At 46.2% G+C, this 18,479-nt stretch overlaps 1 protein-coding gene across 6 annotated transcripts in view; it reads left to right on the top strand.

Moving 5' to 3' along the window:
• Wwox (WW domain containing oxidoreductase) overlaps window positions 1-18,479 on the top strand; it is a 758,639-nt gene that overhangs the window by 200,645 nt on the left and 539,515 nt on the right. For 5 of the 6 annotated variants that reach the window (XM_048355070.1, XM_048355073.1, XM_048355069.1 and 2 more), the window contains exons 7-8: window positions 5,608-5,793; window positions 11,580-11,844. In XM_048355070.1, coding sequence (XP_048211027.1) covers window positions 5,608-5,793; window positions 11,580-11,844 — 451 coding nt within the window. The remainder of the gene's footprint in view (window positions 1-5,607; window positions 5,794-11,579; window positions 11,845-18,479) is intronic. The other variant, XM_048355074.1, reaches the window with a different exon arrangement.

Raw genomic sequence — 18,479 nt, 5'->3', positions numbered from 1 at the left:
CTGGCAGTGTGGTACAGGCTGATATCTCTATCCAGGTAGTGTGGCCTGCTCTGGCGTCTTGCACACACCCTCTGGACACAGCTCACTTGACTGGTAATGGAAGCGTTTCTAGAGCTGCGGGACTCTTCCTTCCCTGGCTCCCTCTGCAGGCCGCTGAACTGCATGGAGGCGGGGGCCTTGCCACAGAGCTTCTCAAGGTTTACGTACTACCGTTTGCATCCAAGGTGTTTACCAGCAAGTCCGTCTTAATATGTGATCACTACAAAAACAACAACAACAACCCAGTAGCAACAAGTCACAGTCAGCACAGCAACTCCACTTAGTCGATGCTTGTGCAATAGACAAGACTGAGATACAGGGATGACTCGATTTCAGTGAGTTATAAGATATAGGTGTCACATTGGGCAAATGTTGCATCTAAATAAGTGTATATTGTTGTTATAGGGGAGGATTTTACTGATTAAAACACACTCACACTGACACTCACAACCTGACTATGTGAAATGCCTTAGAGAAATAAAGAGAGAGAATGGGGCCAGGCACTGATGGCCCACACTTGTAATCCTGGCTACTCAGAAGGCTGAGATCTGAGGATTGTGGTTTGAAACCAGCCTAGACAAGAAAGTCTCTGAGACTCTTGTCTTCAGTTGCCCAGGTCCTCAATTCAAGTCCTAGAACTACTGGGGGGGGGGGGAGAGAAAGAGAGAGCGAGCCAGAGGGAGAGAGAGGGAGAGAGAGAGAGAGAGAGAGAGAGAGAGAGAGAGAGAGAGAGAGAGAGAGAATGGGAACTTAGCAGGGGAGTACAAAGGTAGAGAAATCCCACAAGGTACCTGATTTAATTTTCAGGGATACAGTAATTTAATAGAGCCCTGCGGTCCATAAGAGCACAAAGTGAGTTTCCATGTGATTGTTGTCCTTCCTACCTCCTCCCTTGTGGGTATGGAAAAACTGGAAGACAGAGAAATAACCCGGTCTTCTCTAAATCACGCCAGCCAGCACTCTTCACCTGACAGCTCTTCCCTCCTATTTACATGAATGATATTCATGCTCTCTGCATCGGCTTGTACAGTTTACTAAGCTCCAACCTGGCCTCCGGAGTGTTCTTTCATATCATAACTAAATTTCTTTAGGAAGAGACCATGATTCATTTGTCCGATCGAAAACTGGGAGTCAGCCGAGAGAGACTTGGTTAATTTCCCCTGTCTCAGTCTCTAGGATCTGCGTTCAGTTGAGACTCTGAGGTTGTGAGTGTAGTTGAGGTTATTTTTCTTTCCTCTCCCTTCCCTCCACACTCATATTGTGCTTACTGTTGCCTTTTCATTTTATTAAATGTTCCCAGGAAGCCAGAACTCAGAACAATGCCGTGCTTAAGTACAAAGGGCAGGAGGACAATGGAAACAACTGGAAATGTCCCACCAGAAACAGACCCGCATTTCAGATACCATGCCAATTGGACTAAGTGTGCAATTATCAAATCGATGCATTTTCCTTGAAAAACCTGTCTTGGGGAGGATGCGGCTGTATCTTGGTTGTACATTCTCCCCCCCCACCCCCACCCCACCATTTAGAATCAGTGAGGTTGAGATTTTGCTGCAGAGTTTAAGCATGATGGGATGGGAAAATATAATCAAGATCATGGATGGGAGACAAAAATTTAAGAAAATAACAACAACAACAAAAAGAGAGTGTTTCCATTTTTGGTTAAGTGTATGTACTGATGTTCCGGAATCTACTATAAGAAGTTGTAAATGGTGCATGAAATGAAAAATTCTTGGTGGTCTCCAGGGGATTCAGAGAGAGCCGAGCTCTGCTCCTGGTGATTGTTTTGCATTATTTCCTCTATCCTAGCTGAAATAAAGAAAAAAAATTAATTAAGTGTGGCTCTGTTATCTTGACAGCTAAATTCACTCCTGGTTAATCCTGGTTAATTGTTATTTTAATACTGGATAGTGTTTATCAGGTCCTCAGCATCTCCAGGACCTTTAACGTTTCCAATCAGAGCTGGTGGTTGGTGGCCACCCAGGCTGAGAGGGGTGTTCTGCGTTGATTTTTTTTTCCACTTATATTCTGTGCCTTTCTTTCTTTGCCTATTTATTCAGGAGGCTCTCTTGTAGAGATACTGAGTAAGGGCTTGGGAAATCTATAGGCATTTTCTAAATGTGGTGGACAGATATCTATGTGTACTATGTCTCTGCATTACTGCCAGTACCAGATTCCCAAATTATAGAAATACACTCAAGGCATAGAAATGATGCACCTAAACAAAAAGAAGTTTTAGATGTCACCCCTCTCAAGGTCAATGCCAGGCACTTCATATACCTTTTCACATTCTCACAGTTTGCAAGAAAGGGTGGTATTACTATGACTATGATTTTGCCAGTCCTGGGGCTTGAACTCAGGGCCTGGGCACTGTCCCTGAGCTTTTTTTGCTCAAGGCTAGCGCTCTACCACTTGAGCCACAGCGCCAATTCCAGATTTTTCTGTGTACGTGGTACTGAGGAATTGAACCCAGGGCTTCATGCATGCGAGGCAAGCACTCTTCTACTAAGCCACTTTCCTATTTTGTCCAGCCTATTGTAGAGTATAGGTAATCTTTTTTAGAAGCTTTCCCTACCTGACCCTGAATCACTGCATTGTACGGGAAGCTGTTCCACTCACTGCTTTTTGTGTCACTGGGGCTTTGGTGGGTTGGTGAATCATCACCAGGCTTGAGGTAGCTGTAGAATTGCTATAAGCTGTTTGTTTTGCTATCCATGAATTCATGCTAAACTGGCCCTAGGCATGAAAAGCAGGGGTTCACCTTAGAATTCTGCACAGTTGTTATCCTCACTTTTCTGGGAGAAAATACTGCCAAGTGTCAAGTTAGGCCAAGAAAACATCTTCTCATAAGAGTAGGAGGGGTCCTTAGGCCCTGACAAGGTATTTCTTGGATATCTCTGGACAGTATATGTTTTTTGCAACTTACTTAAGCAAGGGCCCAGATGGGGCTACATTCTGTTTCAAGGGGAATTGGAAAGTATTTCTCTTTGGGTAGTATTCTACCTTAGTTACTCTTTTTCTGGCTCTGAAATGAAATCCCCAAACTCACTATTGTCTTAATATTTTGAAGCATGCTTATTTAACTCAGAAAACCCTAACTCATTTGGGGTAACATGTACACATCTTCGCTATGACTCAATCCCATCCTGGTGGCTCTGATGCTCTTTTAAAGCCTACTTCTCCTCAGATTTATAATTATCCAAATCGTAGGTGCCGTGATTCAGAATGGGAGGGTCAGAGCATAAAGGGCTGCCTTTATTAACAGAATAATACCAAGTCCACATTCTTCTCCTGAAGTCCTTTCTTCATAAATATTAACACATAGCTACAAAATATAGTTATGGAATGGTCGATAGACCACATTTCAGGGGAAATATTCTTGATTCCTATGTATCTATTCAGATATGTACAATACACTTAGTTCTTACTACATTCCAGAGCCCCAGCCCCACGCAGTAGAGGTAGGGGTGTCCTCTGTGGTGTGTGGGGGGGGGGGGGCGGGGGAGATGGCAGCCTTAGGAACATGCAGGCTTCCTTCTTTTGGCATCTCAGGTTTCATGCATGGAAGATCACCTTTTTAGTCCCTCCCACCCGCTGCCTTCCCTCCCTTCCAATTCTGCATCTACCCAAGAACCAAACTAGATCTCTAAAAGGGCTGCCTAAACGGAGCAGCTTTGGGCGTGCATTGCTCCTGTTTTTGTTTCCTTTCTGCCTCTCTAGTTTGAACTTTTCTTTTGATAGTCTGTAAATATTCATCATCTCAGACCCCTTTGAATTGCAATGGCTTTTTAGTGTGTATGGGGGGTGCAGAGGAAAATGTGCTATTTGAATAATAAAAACCTCATTAGAGAGTGGCTAAAGGAATTCTTTTCCTTTTGTACAAGCCAATTAGGTGTCTTTGCAATTAAAAAAAAGTCAAGCACTTTATAGTTTCATATTGCATAAGCCTGTTTTTAATTAATAGAGGTGACACGCTCTAGGTGCCGAGTACATATTTTACCTCTGGTATTTGGCAATTAACATTAATGAAGGGTATTAAGACTGGGAGAGAGGAAGTGCTTCCCGGGTTCTCCTGGGTACCTGCCTCCAGGCTCAGGTCTTCTGTGGGTTCCTATTTCCCTTAGGCAGCGCCAGGCATGAATAAAGAGGAGGCGTTGTTACTGAGAAGGTGTTCCATCCAAGTTCTCAATGTCCAGGCGTGCCTTAAAGAAACAGAAAGCTCATAGAAATCAGCTTTGAAGAGTGTAATTTTCTCCTGTGACTGCAAGGGGAGGATGTGGAGATAAAGAAAGTAGTAATGATGTAACCCAGAAGGCTGGGGAGTTGCTGGGGCAATGCTTAACATGAACTCTGTGTGTGTGTGTGTGTGTGTGTGTGTGTGTGTGTGTATGTGTGTGTGCACTGTACAAGGTCACAGGGCAAGAGACTGGGGCTCACTAATTGACTTGTGTCAGGTAAGAAGAGCACATGCACTGAGCTCACATTTCAGTACTTGGTTTCTATCCATTGCAGTTTGAAGTCCAATGAACCGCTTATTTGGTTTTACTTCCTTTGTTTTCTTATTTATTATTTACTTTGGGCATTTCTGAATGTTTCTGACCGTAAGAATTAGGAATGTTTCTTCCTTTACATTTTTAAAAATCGTCTTATTGTCATTATAAAGGTGATATAGTGAGGGGTTGCGGTTACCTATGTCAGGTAAAGAGTACCTTTCTGTTTGGGTAACGTCACCTGTTGCCTTGTTCTCTCCCAGATTTTTCCTAACATTCCCACCTGTAAGTTGTATAGTTCATTTTCAACCTAGTATTTAGTGAGTACTACTGCTGCATTTGATCGGTACCCACCCCTTTTTTTGTGACAAGATTATTGTTATGAAGATTAAGTGAGTTAAGTACCAAAAGCTTTTACATTAAATAAGCAAGCAAGCTAGAAAACAGGATAAGGAAAAAGACCCAAGCACTGGAGAGTGAACCAGATATTTGTGATGCGCTCTGAAAAGAACTCAAGTTGTCATGTATTTGCCTGTCTTTCGCACTTTGTCTCCCCGTGCTTTTTCCAGGGGCTCTGCTTTACCATGTTGCTTGGGTTATCCCAGCCGGCGAGTGGCTTGTAAGTCAGCGGGTCCTGCTGGGGTTAGAAACAGGACCAGATGAGCACTGTGGGTAAGCAGCCCAGCTCTTGCGAGGGTGATAGGATGGGTGTGGGAAATGCCTGGCCAATGGAGACTGAAGAGCACCTAGGCAGTTCTGACTGCAGGAAACGTTCAGAAGAAACCCGCTTCGTTTTCTCTCTTTCCACGAAGGTCGATAGACCAAGGGTCTCAAGGTGATGTGGTAGAAGCTGGGCTCCAGCGAGTGCTCCGGCTCTCCTGATGTGCTTTCACCCTGTAGGCCCCCGCCTCTGGGGAAGTCCTCCCCACTGTCTCGCGGCACTTTCCCACTGGGAATCCTGAGCATTCCTCACTGCCACAGGACTGGACTCCCAAGGACTATGAAGAGCTGGTCGTTCCCAACGGGGAGAGGGGTTGGTGGTGGACATCCGTGTGATGTTGCATGTGTTCTTTCTCAGCTCTCTCCACGTGCTCGTGTGCAATGCGGCTGTCTTTGCCCTGCCCTGGAGCCTCACCAAGGATGGCCTGGAGACCACCTTCCAAGTGAATCACCTGGGGCACTTCTACCTGGTCCAGCTCCTGCAGGACGTCCTGTGCCGCTCGGCCCCCGCCCGTGTCGTGGTGGTCTCCTCCGAGTCCCACAGGTGGGTTGGGTGTCCGTGGTGGTGGTGACCTGTCCCCTTTCTCACCTCACCTCAAATTCCCTGAAGCCTCTGCTTGGAAAATCATTTTGATTCGTTATACTCAGAAGCGTTGAGTCATGGCACCTGGCTTCCTTGGCTTTTCCGGGTCTTTCCGCGCGTGTGATTGAGGGGGGGACTGTTTGGGAGGGATGATCTGTACTGATAAAGAGTGTTTTTAGAACCATACTTCAAACTCCTCATTGATTTTGCCTGGAGATGGAATAATAATTGATCAAATCTGAATGGCATGACCTTTATTGATTTGTAATTCAACAACTTCAAAGTCTTACCAAGAAGAATGTGCCGTTATTCTAGCCGAAGAAACAATGCAATTAAAGACTGTGAGATGAAATCCAATTGTTTTATAATGAGAAATTAGGGAATTCAATGCAGACATTAGCTGTGTAATTGTACAAAGGGAAAGTATTGTACTTAGAACATATTAGAAACCTGGCCATGCCTCTTTTGGTTAAAATTTCAATTAAAACATCAGATGGCACTTCTTTGAGATTATCATTAGCAGAATATGCAATTGGCTAAAAAGACATGTGAAAATTTTCTTGTTATTTTTAGCGTGTTTGTTTCTGGAGTCGGAGAAACAATTGTTTGTTTAAAGAAGAGACAAAGGATTTGCTGGGTGGGCAAGGCCAGAATGACTTCTTGTTCAGGCGATTTCTTTTTCCTGTTTCCTTGGAGTTTTGGGGTAGGGGCAGACTTACACCTTTAGCAGAGTGGCTAGAAGAAAATGTGCAAAGGCCTATTTCCCCCACCCCCCTTCCTCTCTCTCCTAAGTCCTGAAATGTTTTAGTCACCCAGAATGAAGCTTATTTTTTTAATCATACTTCCATAAAATGTAACCCATGGGGGCTGGAAGGGAGAGACCAGCCAAGGGTTAGCTTGAAGCTTTTATCACCCCCAAACACAGGGGCTTACAGTGTAAGTGACACATTGCAGACAGATTTACTCTCACCATTTTAAATTTATGATGGCTGAAATGAAAGGAAAATGCCCGCAATAATCCTCCCCCGTGTGAAAAGACATGAAACATCTCGTAATTAGGTGGTTACGGAATCCGGAACCGCCTTATCTTTGCAAATCACACCAGGTTTGCCAGAGAGAGAGTAAGAGTGGTCCTGCAAATGAGTGAGGGAGGCTACCGTGGGGGCAAGCAGGGGAGAAAGCTCTGGAAATAAATCTGCCAGCCCCAATCGCCCGCCAGATGTGGAGGGCACCACGGGATATGTTTAAATGAGCCGGTATTTAATGGGAGATTATGTGGAGTTGTCAGCTTCTCACCTCCTTCCCCCACCCCCTCCCCTTTGTAAATCTGTGTCTCCAAATGCTATTTCATGTGACGTCTTTGTTCTCTCCTTAACCGCGGTGTAATTCCCAGCTACCTTAGAGATCCCAATCTTAATGTCATTTAAAAGGTGAAGTTGGAAGGAAGGGCCGGGGCCTCCTGAATGAGATCCTTTTCCTTCCACGGTGTTTGGTCAGGCCTGCCCCTGTCTCATGATCAGCTAGACTTTTCGCTCTCTCCTGAGGGTTCTCCTATCAGCAGAGGGTCATTTTTGCCGAATGTGAATCCTCTCAAGCTGAGCTGGTTCATTATACTTGTGCTGCATCCCTCAGACCAGAGATGTTTGTCTGAGGGTTGCTGATGCACAGGTTGCTGGTACCTGTTTGCTACTCAAGGACCACGTTGTAAAATGCAAGTGCGGATATCTAATTACCTCCATAAACCTTGGCGGAAGCTCTTCGTTGGAGTCAAGACCCCCTGTTAGGGGAAAAATAAAGTTCTATGTTTGCAGAAAATATCCTACTAGACTGCCCCAAGGCAAAATATTTATTAGGCTCCCTGTGTCTTCACTGTGCCTTAGTTATGTGTGTGGAGGCTGAGCAAGTGAATTGAGCGTGTGCCTATCCAAAATATATCATCTGAAGTGAGAATTGGACTTCTTGGCTGTGAGGATTTTTCAGATAACAATTAAAATAGAATGAAAGGAACCAAGAACAGGTCGCTAGACCCGGAATGGCTGCAGCTGTGCTGAGTGGTAAACTCACACACACACACACACACACAACCACACACACACACACACACACACAACCACATAGTTACAATCACACACATGATCATAGGACAACCACATATCACATCCTGACACAATCCCACACGTACGTGATCTCAGTGGTATACACCACAACCCCACCACACCAGAAACACACACACACACACACACACACACACACACACACACACCCCATTTCTCAGGCAAGCTCAGTTCTCATCTTTAAACATATTGGGTTTTACTGACAGAATCCATCCTACTTAGTTTACTTTCAGAATTCAAAAACCATCCTCCGTTGAAAACAAGAGCAATAGTATAGAAATACAAATGTCCTTCTCACACAGCAAATGTTAATGTCCAGAGAGCAAATGTTAGTTATTTAGCAGCAAGGAATATTTCTATACCATCCCTATCATTTGGCTTTATATATTTTCCAGCCGGCAGCGAGAGTCTCCAGCCTTTTGAGATTTGATCGTTTTTGTCTCCCGAGCTGAGAGGTGACCTAGTCACTTCTCAGGAAGCCCAGCCTGGCTGGTGGGCTCAGGCCGCTGGCTCAGTCTCCCTGCTTCCTGGACAGCTGTCAGTATGGCTACTCAGAAGGTCAAGAAAGTCAACGGCCTGGCTGTGGGATGAGCAGCTGTCTGCAGACGGAGGCCTGAGGCTCCCCAGCTTGTACTGCCCCATCCAGAAAGTCCATCTAGGGTGTCATCAGGGCCCTTGGCGGGGGGGCTTGTGTTAAGGGAAAGAACGCCTTTTCTCTACCCTGCGGTATATGGAGGGCTGTGGCCCCAAGGTAGAGCATTCGCCCAGCAAGCATGGGGCCCTGGGTCTCAGGGACACCTTTTTGAAAGTAAAGAAGCATAATCTGTCCAGTGTTCCCCAGTCATGAGATGCTTTTGAAACCTGCTTAAAAGCCAAAATTAAAAAATTGTGCCAGCCCTAGGGCTTGAACTCAGGGCCTTGTACTCCAACTTGTACTCCCATTGCATGCTAGGAGCGAGCGATATCATAGGCTGGGTCTTGGGTAGTGGATGCTTCATTTCCATGGAAACGTGTGTTCTGATTGCTCTATCTGTCCCTCCCCACCAAGAAATCATTGTGACTCAGGTTAGGGAGAACTTTCTGAGTCTGGACTGAGTAGTTACGTCATGAAAACTTTCCATCAACAGTTTGGGAAAGAAGCATATGAGATGACTGCAGGATGCCAGGAGACTTATCTTATCGCTCTTTCTTTTCTTTTTCTCTTTTTCCCTCCCTCCCTCCCTCCCTCCCTCCCTCCCTCCCTTTTTCTCTCTTTCTCTTTCTCTATCTCTTTTGTTCTCTCTCTTCCTTCCCTCCCTCCCTCCCTCCCTCCCTTCCTCCCTCCCTCCCTCTCTCCTTCCCTCCCTCCTTCCTTCCTTGTTTCCTTCCTTCTCTTTCTTCCTCTTCTTCCTGCTCATAGACCTCTTCCTCCTCCCCTCCCCTCCCCTCCACTCCCCTCCACTCTTCTCTCCTTGTCCTGGGGCTGGAACTCAGTGCTTTCTTTGGTACTGTCCCTTCTCTCTGAGCATTTTGTTTGAGACTGCCCTTCTACCACTTGAGCCACTGCTCCACTTCTGGCTTTTTTGGTAGTTAACTGGAAATTAACACAATTTCCTGTCCTGGGTGGCTTTGAACTGCAGTCCTCAGATTTCAGCCTCCTGACTAGCTAGGATTATAGGCATGGGCCCCTGACGCCGGTCCCCATGCCTTTTTGATATTGCCAAATCCTTTCTGTTGTTTTCTACCATGAGTGACCAGAGGGTTCACATCGAATCCCCTCCCTTAAATCTTTGTGTTTCTAACTCAGCGATCCTAAATGTCTTTGTGACAGCCCTTCTGTAACACCTTATTACTATGTTGAAGTCAAGTTCAGAAATAATATAACTTCTTTGTGCAAACATATTTTTAATACAATATGATAGCCTAACTATAATACAAAGAAAAAAATCAATGGGGAACAAATTGCATGTATTTCAACATGGAAGTGCCTGTCCAGAGCAGGAAAGATAATCACATCTGTGGATCCACGCACAAATCACTTGACGATGACCCTGGCAAATGCAGTCAACAGGTGTGTGGCCCTGCAGACTCCACAGCCGATGAAGGCTCGCGCTGCAGAAGCCCTCAAGGGACCTGAGGATGCATGAGTTCTCATTTACAGTGGGTGCTGCGTTCGCGTCCATTCGCGTCCTGGAGATCCAGCGGACGTCAATGCTGCGTAGAGGTGCCGCTTGGTTAGGCTGGCGGCTCAGATAATTGGGCACAGGCTTTACATTGCCATGAACATCCATGGAGCAAGACTCTGCCTGTTATGTAGGACACCCACTGTCCCAAGCCCCCCCCCCCCCCAACGGTCAATCATTATTTCCACCAGACAAAGGCCCTCAGAAGTTTTCCAGTTTCCCATTATGTTCCATTACCTTAGGCCAATGAAGCTCCGAAGTCTCGGCCCTCCCTCTCTCTGGGAGACGTTAGGGTTCCTTGATCACGTTTCTGGCCAGCGCCTTTGTTGGTAACTTCCAATCATCGCAGTTGTTAAACACTAGAACTTGGACATCACTTGCTGAGTCCGGAACAAGGACTAGTTCATGTTTATTAAAACATGAATTTCACCTGCTTCCTCTGGCGCTTTCCTTTTTTTTTTTTTTTTTAAACCCATCTTGAACTGCTCCTCTAATGAAAAAATCAGACTCTTCATTTTCAGTTTCCCTTTTGCTTTTTTGTTTGTTTTGTTTTCTCTGTAAGTTACTGGGGATATTGTCATTAATTTAGTAAAGCAATACATGAGGTTTTCTGAAGCCAAAACGAACCCATCAAAGAAATTCCTTCCCTTTGTTATGATCCAATTCTCTCTTTGGTAATTTTTTTTTTTATAAGAAAGAAAGAGAAAGAGAGAAAGGAAGGAGGGAAGATGAGAAACCAACAGCTGGCGTTTAATGAGTCCATCAGACCCAATTATAAAACATCAACTAGTTACTTTGATTTGTGTGTTTTCATGCCATGGGTCTACTTAAAAACAGTAGACTCGGGCAGAACTCATTTTGGCTTTGTTTACATTTATCTTTTAAACGTAGAGGACTATTGATGGCACCTTAACAAGGTTATAACCCCTTTATAATCATTAATTTTTAATCTGGAAAAGAATCTTGGAGGCCGCTTGGCTTGTCTGTATTTTCTCAGATGCTCAGGTGAAAATGCACTGGGCTCCGGCACCGGCTAAGCCCATCCAGGAAAGCCTTGTGACGGGTTTGGAACGGGAAACCCTTCTGTTTCCAAAAGCAGCAGTCCTTTATTTAAAATGCTTCTCCATTTAATTGAATTATCTATGAACTTCCGCTTGAAGGTTTTAGAAAACATACTCGAGCGATGGAGAAGTGTTCAGCGTGCTTAGATTACTGTATTGATGCGTAGTCCAATCTTACTATTTACCAGTAGTCTGATCTTACATTATTCTCCAATGCTTTACATTGTTAAGTTGCCATCATTTGTTTGTAAGGGGCATGGTTTTCATGCATACATAATTGTGTTTTTTTCTTTTTTCTGTCTTATGTCTTCCAATTTCTAATGAAAATAAAAGGTTAGGTGAGAATTCCGAAGTGATTTGCTTACTATTTTATTTCCTACATGTATTTGCTACTTATTTATTTATTTTAGATTTACAGACATTAGCGATTCCTCGGGACAACTCGACGTTAGCCGCCTGTCCCCATCACAGAATGAGTACTGGGCCATGCTGGCTTACAACCGCTCCAAACTCTGCAATATTCTCTTCTCCAATGAGCTACATCGTCGCCTCTCCCCCCGCGGGGTCACCTCGAATGCAGTGCATCCTGGGAATATGATGTACTCCTCCATTCATCGCAGCTGGTGGCTGTACACACTTCTGTTCACCTTGGCGAGGCCCTTCACCAAGTCCATGGTAAGGCGATGGCTTCTGGCGCTGCCGACATCTTCATCCTGCCGTGCAGGAGGGTCCTGGTGACGCCACGGGCTATAGAGCCACTTCCTCCTCTCGCCGCCTGTCAGGAGGACTCTGCTCTGGTCCGTCCCCACACCGGGCCTGTGCTAGGCCTGGGGAAGGGCTCTGGAGCCCCTGCCCGTCACTGCACATTGAATCCACCTCTGAGTGTCAGTGGCTGGGTAGGACGTGCGTTGTTTTTAGTATTTCATGAAGTGTGGATGGGAGTGATTTGTTTCATTTGGGTAAAGGTTTGTGGTGTTTTTTTTTAAAATTCAGGAACTTGGGGAATCCTCATTGAGCATAGCATTCGAATACTGTACTTTGTGTTACACACACACACACCCATGTGCGGCTGTCCAGCTGTTAGCAGATGTGATTTCGTGTGTTCACTCAGAATCTAGGAACTGTTCTAAATTCCGCTCTGAGTGGACAGTTTGGTGTTGCCTTTGCCTGGAGAGAATTCTGTGGCTCGAGTGTGGTTTGGTCTTCATGTTCCTGACGGTGAATCTTGTGGACAAAGCTACATGATTGTGGTCGGAGCTGGAGAGTGGTCATGGGAGTGAATAGAGGCCTTCTTATTTCTCATGGCTGTTAATGCATCATATCCCGAGATCTGTCCCATGAATGCTTTTGGTAGGAAGGGATCTAAATGAAGAACTTACATTTTACACGCTTGTGTTTGGTAGATCATTCTCCCACCCCAGCACTTTAAGCTGGATGGAAGTGAGAGGTTACCCTCGTGATAGACACGCTATTTCCTGCCCTTTCCAGGTTTGAGCCACGAACCATGTGGCAGCAACCCATCCCCAGCCCATGCGGAGTGTCAGTTCTTAAATAGGGGTAAGGAGTTTCACGTAGGTGTGGTCTCCTGATGGCTAGTGCTCAGTGTGTACTTCCTGTTTCCCTTTTGACATGGGTGTTCCTGAAGTGTGCATCCCATTGTGTGTGGCTGAGGGAAGAGCTACAGGCCAGCCCTCTTTTCCTTCTCCATGGTAGCCAGCTCTTCTAAGCATTAAACAGCAGTATTCTAATATCAACGTCCCTTTTTTTTATTTGCTGTGACTTGCTGTGACTATGGTGATTTTAGTTACAGTAATTAGGTCACCCTTCATGGAGTCAGGCTATTTTAAGTGGCTCTTTAAGGAATATTGTTGCAGATCAGTAATTTTACAATTGGGTGTTCTTGTGCAACTTTATTAAATGTAATCTGTCTTTTAAATGTTGCCCCTTTACAGTTATACATTTCTAATTGTTGCTGTAAATGCATTATCACTTTGAAATTAATTAATTTTTGCATTTTGGCCGCCTGCAGTATAATAATCACTAATGAGAAACACGTAGGGATTAATTCTTAGCACAGCGACCCCTACTGGTAAAATCTCATCTCTAGCGCCCTCTTTCCCATGGGCTCCACAGGAAGACAAGGGTACTGGAGGATGGGGGGGGAGGGTGGGGGGAGAAGAAATGCTTACTTCTTCCCTGTCTCTCCAACTTACAATAAAATAGAAACAACACACAAAGTTGGGATAGAGCCAATTTAGAATGTTTAAACAAAACTTCAGGAGTGTTCAAACTACTGTTCCTGAAACATCTTAAGGGAAATGAAAATTCTCTGACAGCTTTCTTGCCATGTAGTCACCGTATATTTTTACTTTCCTACCTAGCTCATCTCATGCAATTCACATTTCCTAGAGTTACATTTTGCAGCTGCGTGTTCACAGGTCTTGCATATGTGTGTGTATTATATGTTAGAGTATATAATAAATATAATTATGCAACAGACGCCGGTATCAGGGGTATATGTTTCCAGGTAGACCGAGAACGCATGCGTGTCCCGGATACATAGAGTTTCGGCCTTATTCTGTGCGTACTTGGCTCATTTTTCTCAGATTACTGCTCAACTTCTAAATCTAAAACTTTGGCTTTCTCACTGCAGTTAGGCATGATCACCTTTATCTTGATTTGGGACACTGTTTGCTTTGGGGGGGGGGCGCAGGTTTTTCACAGAATGTAAAGCACCCTGAGGATTTAAACTTGAGTGATGATAACCTGGTTCTGAATGAGCTTCTCTTCATCCATTGAGCTTCATGTTGTTCTGTGGTCATGTCAATATGTTTTATGTGTGAAATTCTATCTATCTATCCATCCATCCATCCATCCATCCATCCATCCATCCCCTGTCTGTCTGTCTACCTTGTAGCACTTGGTAAAAAGCACATTGTGAATGAGATGGCTTCCTCTGCATATTTATTACTCTCTGGCCATGAGTTTGCAAATGTGACCTGTGGTTTCTATTGGTGACATAACAGGTTTTCGGGGTGGTGGTGACTGTTGCAGTGTGTGACCTGCGTCATCTTCGGTAGTGACTTTGTTATCCTGCCATGTTCCTAGGTAAGAAGCCGTGTGTGAGCGTAGGTCAGACACCACTGATGTTTAACAAAGCCCCACCTATGCCCTGGGTTGGGGGATGGGGGTTGCATAGAATTATTGTCTCGATCTTGCACTAGACATCAAACATAGTGCTCATTCAACTTGGTCAAGAAACAGCTTCCAAAACTTGCTTCAGCTCCTTCTAGCTTAATTTGCTCCATCAAATGTACCGAGGTCCCCTGCCATATGTATCTGATTCTGTAGCTCTATTTCCTTCTGACAGCACCTTCATAAAATTCACTCCCCCCTACACCCCGCCCCCCCCCCTTTTTTCCACATTAGCTGTAAGCTGTGCTAAACAAAGTCTTCGCCAGAGGCCCTTGGCTGGAGCAAGCCAGCCCTCTGCGGATGAGCATGTAAATTTGAAGCAGAGCACTGTCCAGTGCCTCTTAGGGTGCTTTGTGCAACCAAATATTTGTGTTGGCAGGTAACAGTTGAAAGAATATCATGCGTTAGGGTAGCAGGAGCTTAGCAGATGCTTTAGAGAGCTGCGTTTTCAAATCTCTTTGCATTAAAAAAATGGCTTGGGCTTGTAGAACTTCTGAAACCACTGGGCTTCGTTTCCCGTGGCCCCGTCAAGCCAGCCATTGTGCTGAGTTTTAACAGATGTGCAACCACCCTGCTAATGGATGGACCTGAAATGCTGGGCCTGGTGCAGAGTTATAAATTAGAACTAGAGAAAGCACGAGATGTCATTCTGCTAACCTTCCGCGAAGCCAAGCTGGGCGATTCTGCCCTTGAATAACCCACAAGCGGTGATTTATAGTTGTACAATTTAAAACATAATGAAGGACATAATAGATGTTGATTTGCTCCTTAAATTAGTATTTTAGAAAAAATACAACCCCCCCCCTTCTCTTCCCCCCTCCCCTGTATCCCTTTTAAATACCCATGGCTGACTGTAAGGTAGTCTTTACCCTCAAGGACAAAACCCGCCCTTTGGATCTTTATTGGTTAAGCAGCCCATTGCACAGGAGGCACCCAGCCAGGGAGCCGCAGGCCGGAGGGGCCGCCGGGACTTTTAGAAGCTGGGAGAAGGAAATGTGATTTGCAAAGTAGAACTCCGAGCCCGTCCTCCCCTAATGTAAATATTTTGAGACTCCTGAGTGTGGGAGGAATTCTCTGCCTGCCTGGCTCTTGCTGGTCCAGGGATGGGAAAAGCAGACCCGGGGGACTCTGTGTGGTGGGGCCACCCAGGAGTTGGGGTGCTGTGGCCATCACAGTGGCGGATCTTCTCCTCATCGTGGAGACCACCCTCCCCAAAGCCTCAAGCATTCTTCTTCTTCCAAGATGACCAGTAGCCTTGGCTTGGTTTATGGTGTGTGCTCCGTCCATATGGTGGTTTGCAATAGAGCAGACAGCTTGGGATCGCTGTGCCTCTATTTAAAAATCAGTTCCTCCCTGCCTTGTGGGTTGTATACTTTAGAAGTCTCCTCCTGCTTACAGGATGGCTGCCGTGGTGCAGGCCATTGCATCCTGCACGGTACATCTGAAAGCGGAGGAGTGTGATCTCTCTTTGCCTGTCACCTTCTTTGAGCCAGGAGAACTTTCTTTTGAAAAACTCTTGTCCTGAGCCAACTTCCCTTTAGCTCCACAGACTCAGAGGCAAGGGAGGCTGGGAAAGGGCAGGGCTGGCGTATGGAGCCTCGAGGGTGGGAGGCAAGATCTACTGGCAAGGGACAGGGTGGTCTCGTGGCTTTCACACAGGCATTGCCGAAGAGGCGTGCAGAGGTCTTCGTGTCCGAGTGGAGCGCTTTGATAGGGCGCCTTGTGAACCAGTGAGGAAGAGTAGACAGGCCCCGCCTTCCCGGTCCCCACGGACATGGCCAGCCTTGTCTAGAACTGGGCCAGTCCTGGGCTCCTTCTGCCCTTGGCATTGTAACGCTTGCTGTTCTTCAGTCTGGACTATATCTCTTCTTCAGCTCCGGGGCTCCTGATAGGGGCACCGTGTCTGTCATGGAAGGAAAGTCCATTTCCTGAAACCTCGAGATTAAATGTCCAGACTGTTCAAATCTGATAATCCAAAAGAAAATGACCGAAGATGGTGGGCTAGCTGGGCTTCCATGGCGTATCCTAAACTTTCCTGACTGTTTGTCTGCATTCTGTACACTCACTGTGGGGAGGGGGAAGACAGGAACCCCTTTTCTCCTTCCTTCCTTCCTTCCTTCCTTCCTTCCTTCCTTCCTTCCTTCCTTCCTTCCTTCCTCCCTCCCTCCCTCCCTCCCTCCCTCCCTCCCTCCCTCCCTCCCTCCCTCCCTCCCTCACCTTCTAGCTTTTTGCTGGTTAATTGGAGATCAGAGTCTCCTAGACGTTTCTACCCAGGCTAGCTTTGACCCACACTCTCCAGACCTCAGCCTCTTGAGTACTAAGACTGCAGGCGCAAGCCACCATCCCTGGACTTGGCTCCTTTCTTGTCAAAAACAAAGAGAAGGCTTTGTGCGGCCACTGCGCCTCCTCTTCCTGTAGGGATTCCCCCCCCCCTGCCCCCGGCCCCCCGACTTTCTTTATAATGTTTTAACTCTGGCTCGGCCTTTGTTCCTGAATGAGCACCCAAGAGGAGAAAAAGGGATTGTCTGGCCTTAATATGTGTGACAAATTATTTAATGAACATTTAACCAAGATTTGAAATTCTCCCAGTTTTATCGTCCTCGTTTCTTTTCTTCTGCGGACCCGCTGGCATTTCAGTAATGCACTGCTTCTTTATAACTCCCTAGCGCTTTTATTACTTACTTTTTTTAAAAGTTAGTGGTCGCTTCTTTGATCCTCCTCCCCCTTTGCAGTTTCCTTTTCTCCAATTTCATACTTCTTTCCAGTAATTTTTGGCCTCAGTGCAGTTTAGATATTGGAAGCCAGTGTGATTAAACAGATGCCAGGATTTTCTGTTGCCCCATGATTTTCCGGAATGTTCCACCCATGAACATCGATTTCTGTATAACTCACTGGACACGTTGATTTTTTTCCCTGTGAGGTGTAAAATAATGTTTAGGTAGCAAAAGTAAGAAGGAATTCAACCTGGTGTTTTGGACTGCTTAGAAAATGGCTCTCTCCCCTTCTTCATACAGTAAGCTTAAAGGAATACTTTGCAAATCTGCTAAGACTATGTCTCCAGGCCCCCCTGAGAGGCACCCAAAGGCCAGCACCACGCTTGTGGGCTCCCTTCCTCATCGGCTCTAATGTGATAGGTCTTCTCAAGGTTCCTCTCGTTCAATAACTGTGCATCTCTGAGCAAGTCGCTTAGCTTCTCTGGGCCTCACTTTTCCTGTCTATGAAACGAGCCAGTTCACAAAGACTAATTGTCCTGTGGATTTGTAGAGCACTACAGCAGGGGTAGCAAATGTCCTTAAGATGAACAAAATGGGATAGCAGAAATGAATCCTAGTTGTATACATTTTTTTTATGCATCATTGCTTCACACATGGAGCCCGATTTTAGCACCTTAACACAGAAGGGTTTCTGTGGGGCAGGCAGCCCGGCTTGGCCCTGGCCTTCCTTTTGGGCCATCCAGGCTGCAGCCATGGTGGCAGGCAGGGGAGAGTAGCTGGTGGCTCAACCAGGCTGAAATCCCCCTCCAAGCCCAAGTGGTGGTTGGCAGGATTCAGTTCCCGTGGCTCAGTAGAGTGAGGGCTTCGCTTCTTTGGGGCTCTCCAGCATGGCGGCTAGCTCCATTAAAGCGGGCCTGCCACGACAGGACCCGGGGCTGCAACCCAGCCGCAGGAGTCGCTGCGTCGCTGGGTTGTTGGTTGGCAGTGAATCCCTGGCGTGACCGTGGGGAGCAGGCCAGGATCTCACGGTGGCAGGAGTGTGAGCACGGGGGTGGGGAGGGTCTGTCCTGCAGGCTGCTCAGCCTCTCCTCGTGGCTCTGGTGGAAGGCCCGCTCCCAGACCCTGACAGCATCTCCGCGCTGGAGTGCCGGAGGCCAGCTGCTCCTTCCTTCCCCCGCCGATCCCCCTCCGGTTTCCTCTCCTCCTTGGCTTCTTTTCGTGGTCGCTCGTCTCTGCTGGACACAGAGACGCTCAGTGTGCCCTCCCCTTCTTCTTATGTATTTATGTATTTATGCATTTCTGCTTCATGATGGGAAGTAAGATTTAGTCCTTTAATAAGAAAGCTTATGGAAAGAATAAAGAAGTGTGTGGATTATGGTTCCTAAATCCAAATGTCCATGT

Source organism: Perognathus longimembris, chromosome 10 (assembly GCF_023159225.1).
Source record: "Perognathus longimembris pacificus isolate PPM17 chromosome 10, ASM2315922v1, whole genome shotgun sequence".
Classification (NCBI taxonomy): domain Eukaryota; kingdom Metazoa; phylum Chordata; class Mammalia; order Rodentia; family Heteromyidae; genus Perognathus; species Perognathus longimembris.
Note: the sequence above shows the minus strand (reverse complement) of the source record. Positions and strands in the feature narration are given on the sequence as shown.